Below are 1,544 nucleotides of genomic sequence, written 5' to 3'. Positions count from 1 at the left end.
GGGGGCCGGGGCCCGGCCGGGGCGGTGGGAGCCAGCGGGCCCATGCAGGCCAGCAGGGCTCGTCCGGGGTCAGGATCTGTGCCTGCTGAGGCTGGGTGGCTGCCACTGCGCTCCTTGTCCCATGTCCTGTAGGTGTGTCGCCCCGTGCTCCGGGAGCAGACGCCCCCACCTGTGCCCAGTGCTCGTCCGGGGTCAGGATCTGTGCCTGCTGTGGCTGGGTGGCTGCCACTGCGCTCCTTGTCCCATGTCCTGTAGGTGTGTCGCCCCGTGCTCCGGGAGCAGACGCCCCCACCTGTGCACAGGTGTCACGACAGTCTGCCCAGGGGCGGGTGGTCCGGGACTGTGGGGCGGTCCCGGGGCTGGCAGAGAACCGAGCAGTAAGGTCATTCTTGCTGAACCCCCTCTCCTCTGCTGTGGTGGGGCCATGTGGGCTCTAGAGCCAGGTACGTAAAGAGCCATTCTCCAGGCCAGGCCACGCCAGGGTCAGGCAGCCACCCACTGGGCACTGGCTAAGGGGTGCCAGAGGTGGGGTGGCTGTGGGGTCCCCAGTGGCACCCAGCCGGCACTGCGGGGTCCTGAGTAGGCGCTGGAGTTCAGTGCTGTAGACAGCTCTGCTGCAGCACCCCCTCCTTACATGGCACGTGTGTCCAGGGTGGAGTCTTCCGCACTGGGTCAGGTCTGACAGGGCCTTAACGAGTCCCTACAGCTCAACACCGCGACCCGAGGGCCACGTGGGGCACGTGTGGCAACCCTCAGCTGGCTGGCCCCGCCGCAGCGAGAGCGGGCAAGTGGGTGGCTGCAGCGGGCTAGCAGGACACAGTGCCCGGGCAGGCACCAGGGCAGGAGACACAGGGCAGACAGAGGGAGGGCTGTGGCGAGCGGCTGGCCCATCGTGGCATGGCGGTACCTTTCTCGCAGTGCGTGCCGTGGAAGCCTCGTGGACACTCGCAGGTATAGGAGTCGTCATGGGCATCGCAGGAGCCTCCGTTGAAGCAAGGGTCCGAGTCACAAGGCGATGGCAGGGCTGGGGGGAGGGTGATCCTGGAACCACACGCTGCCTCCATGTGGCAGAGCAGGCAGGTGCCACGCCAGCAAGGCTCAGCCTGACCCTCTCTGGGACCAGGGCCACTTAATAAGTTCCGGGGTGCCACAATTTCTCAGGCAGGCTCTGAGCCCCTCTGGAACCTGTCTGGTCCCTCAGGGCCCGTCTCTAAGGGGCAGGACCAAGCCCTGGCGCCTCACCATCACCCCAGCAGTGTGGCCACCAGTGCACACCCACGCCGCGGAAGGACCGTCCCCACACCACAGCCCTGTCAGTGCACACCTGAGGACGCTGCGCTGGGAGGGGCCCACATGCACTGTGCCCACAGCAGGGCTCTCATGGCAAGCTCAGGGACAGTGTGGCAGGCCTGGCCCCTGTCCCGGAGGCGAGGCCACGCGAGGCCCCAGTGTGGGTGACCAGCAACAGCCTGGTCTGCCTACTCTGCAGACCCACCCCGGCTTCTGGCAGGGCCCCCCGCCCTGCTGCCCCCGCCCCCCACACT

General features: G+C 67.7%; 1 protein-coding gene across 1 annotated transcript in view; it reads right to left on the bottom strand.

The window, feature by feature from the left end:
* The window catches only part of SNED1 (sushi, nidogen and EGF like domains 1), a 65,299-nt gene that overhangs the window by 33,608 nt on the left and 30,147 nt on the right, over positions 1-1,544 (bottom strand). The window contains exons 14-15 of the mRNA XM_027766996.1: positions 812-1,038; positions 170-292 (exon numbers count right to left, since the gene is read on the bottom strand). Of these exons, the coding sequence (XP_027622797.1) occupies positions 170-292; positions 812-1,038 (350 nt within the window). The remainder of the gene's footprint in view (positions 1-169; positions 293-811; positions 1,039-1,544) is intronic.

The sequence above is a fragment of the Tupaia chinensis genome, unplaced genomic scaffold, assembly GCF_000334495.1.
Source record: "Tupaia chinensis unplaced genomic scaffold, TupChi_1.0 Scaffold143823_1, whole genome shotgun sequence".
In the NCBI taxonomy this organism is placed as follows: Eukaryota; Metazoa; Chordata; class Mammalia; order Scandentia; family Tupaiidae; genus Tupaia; species Tupaia belangeri.
Note: the sequence above shows the minus strand (reverse complement) of the source record. Positions and strands in the feature narration are given on the sequence as shown.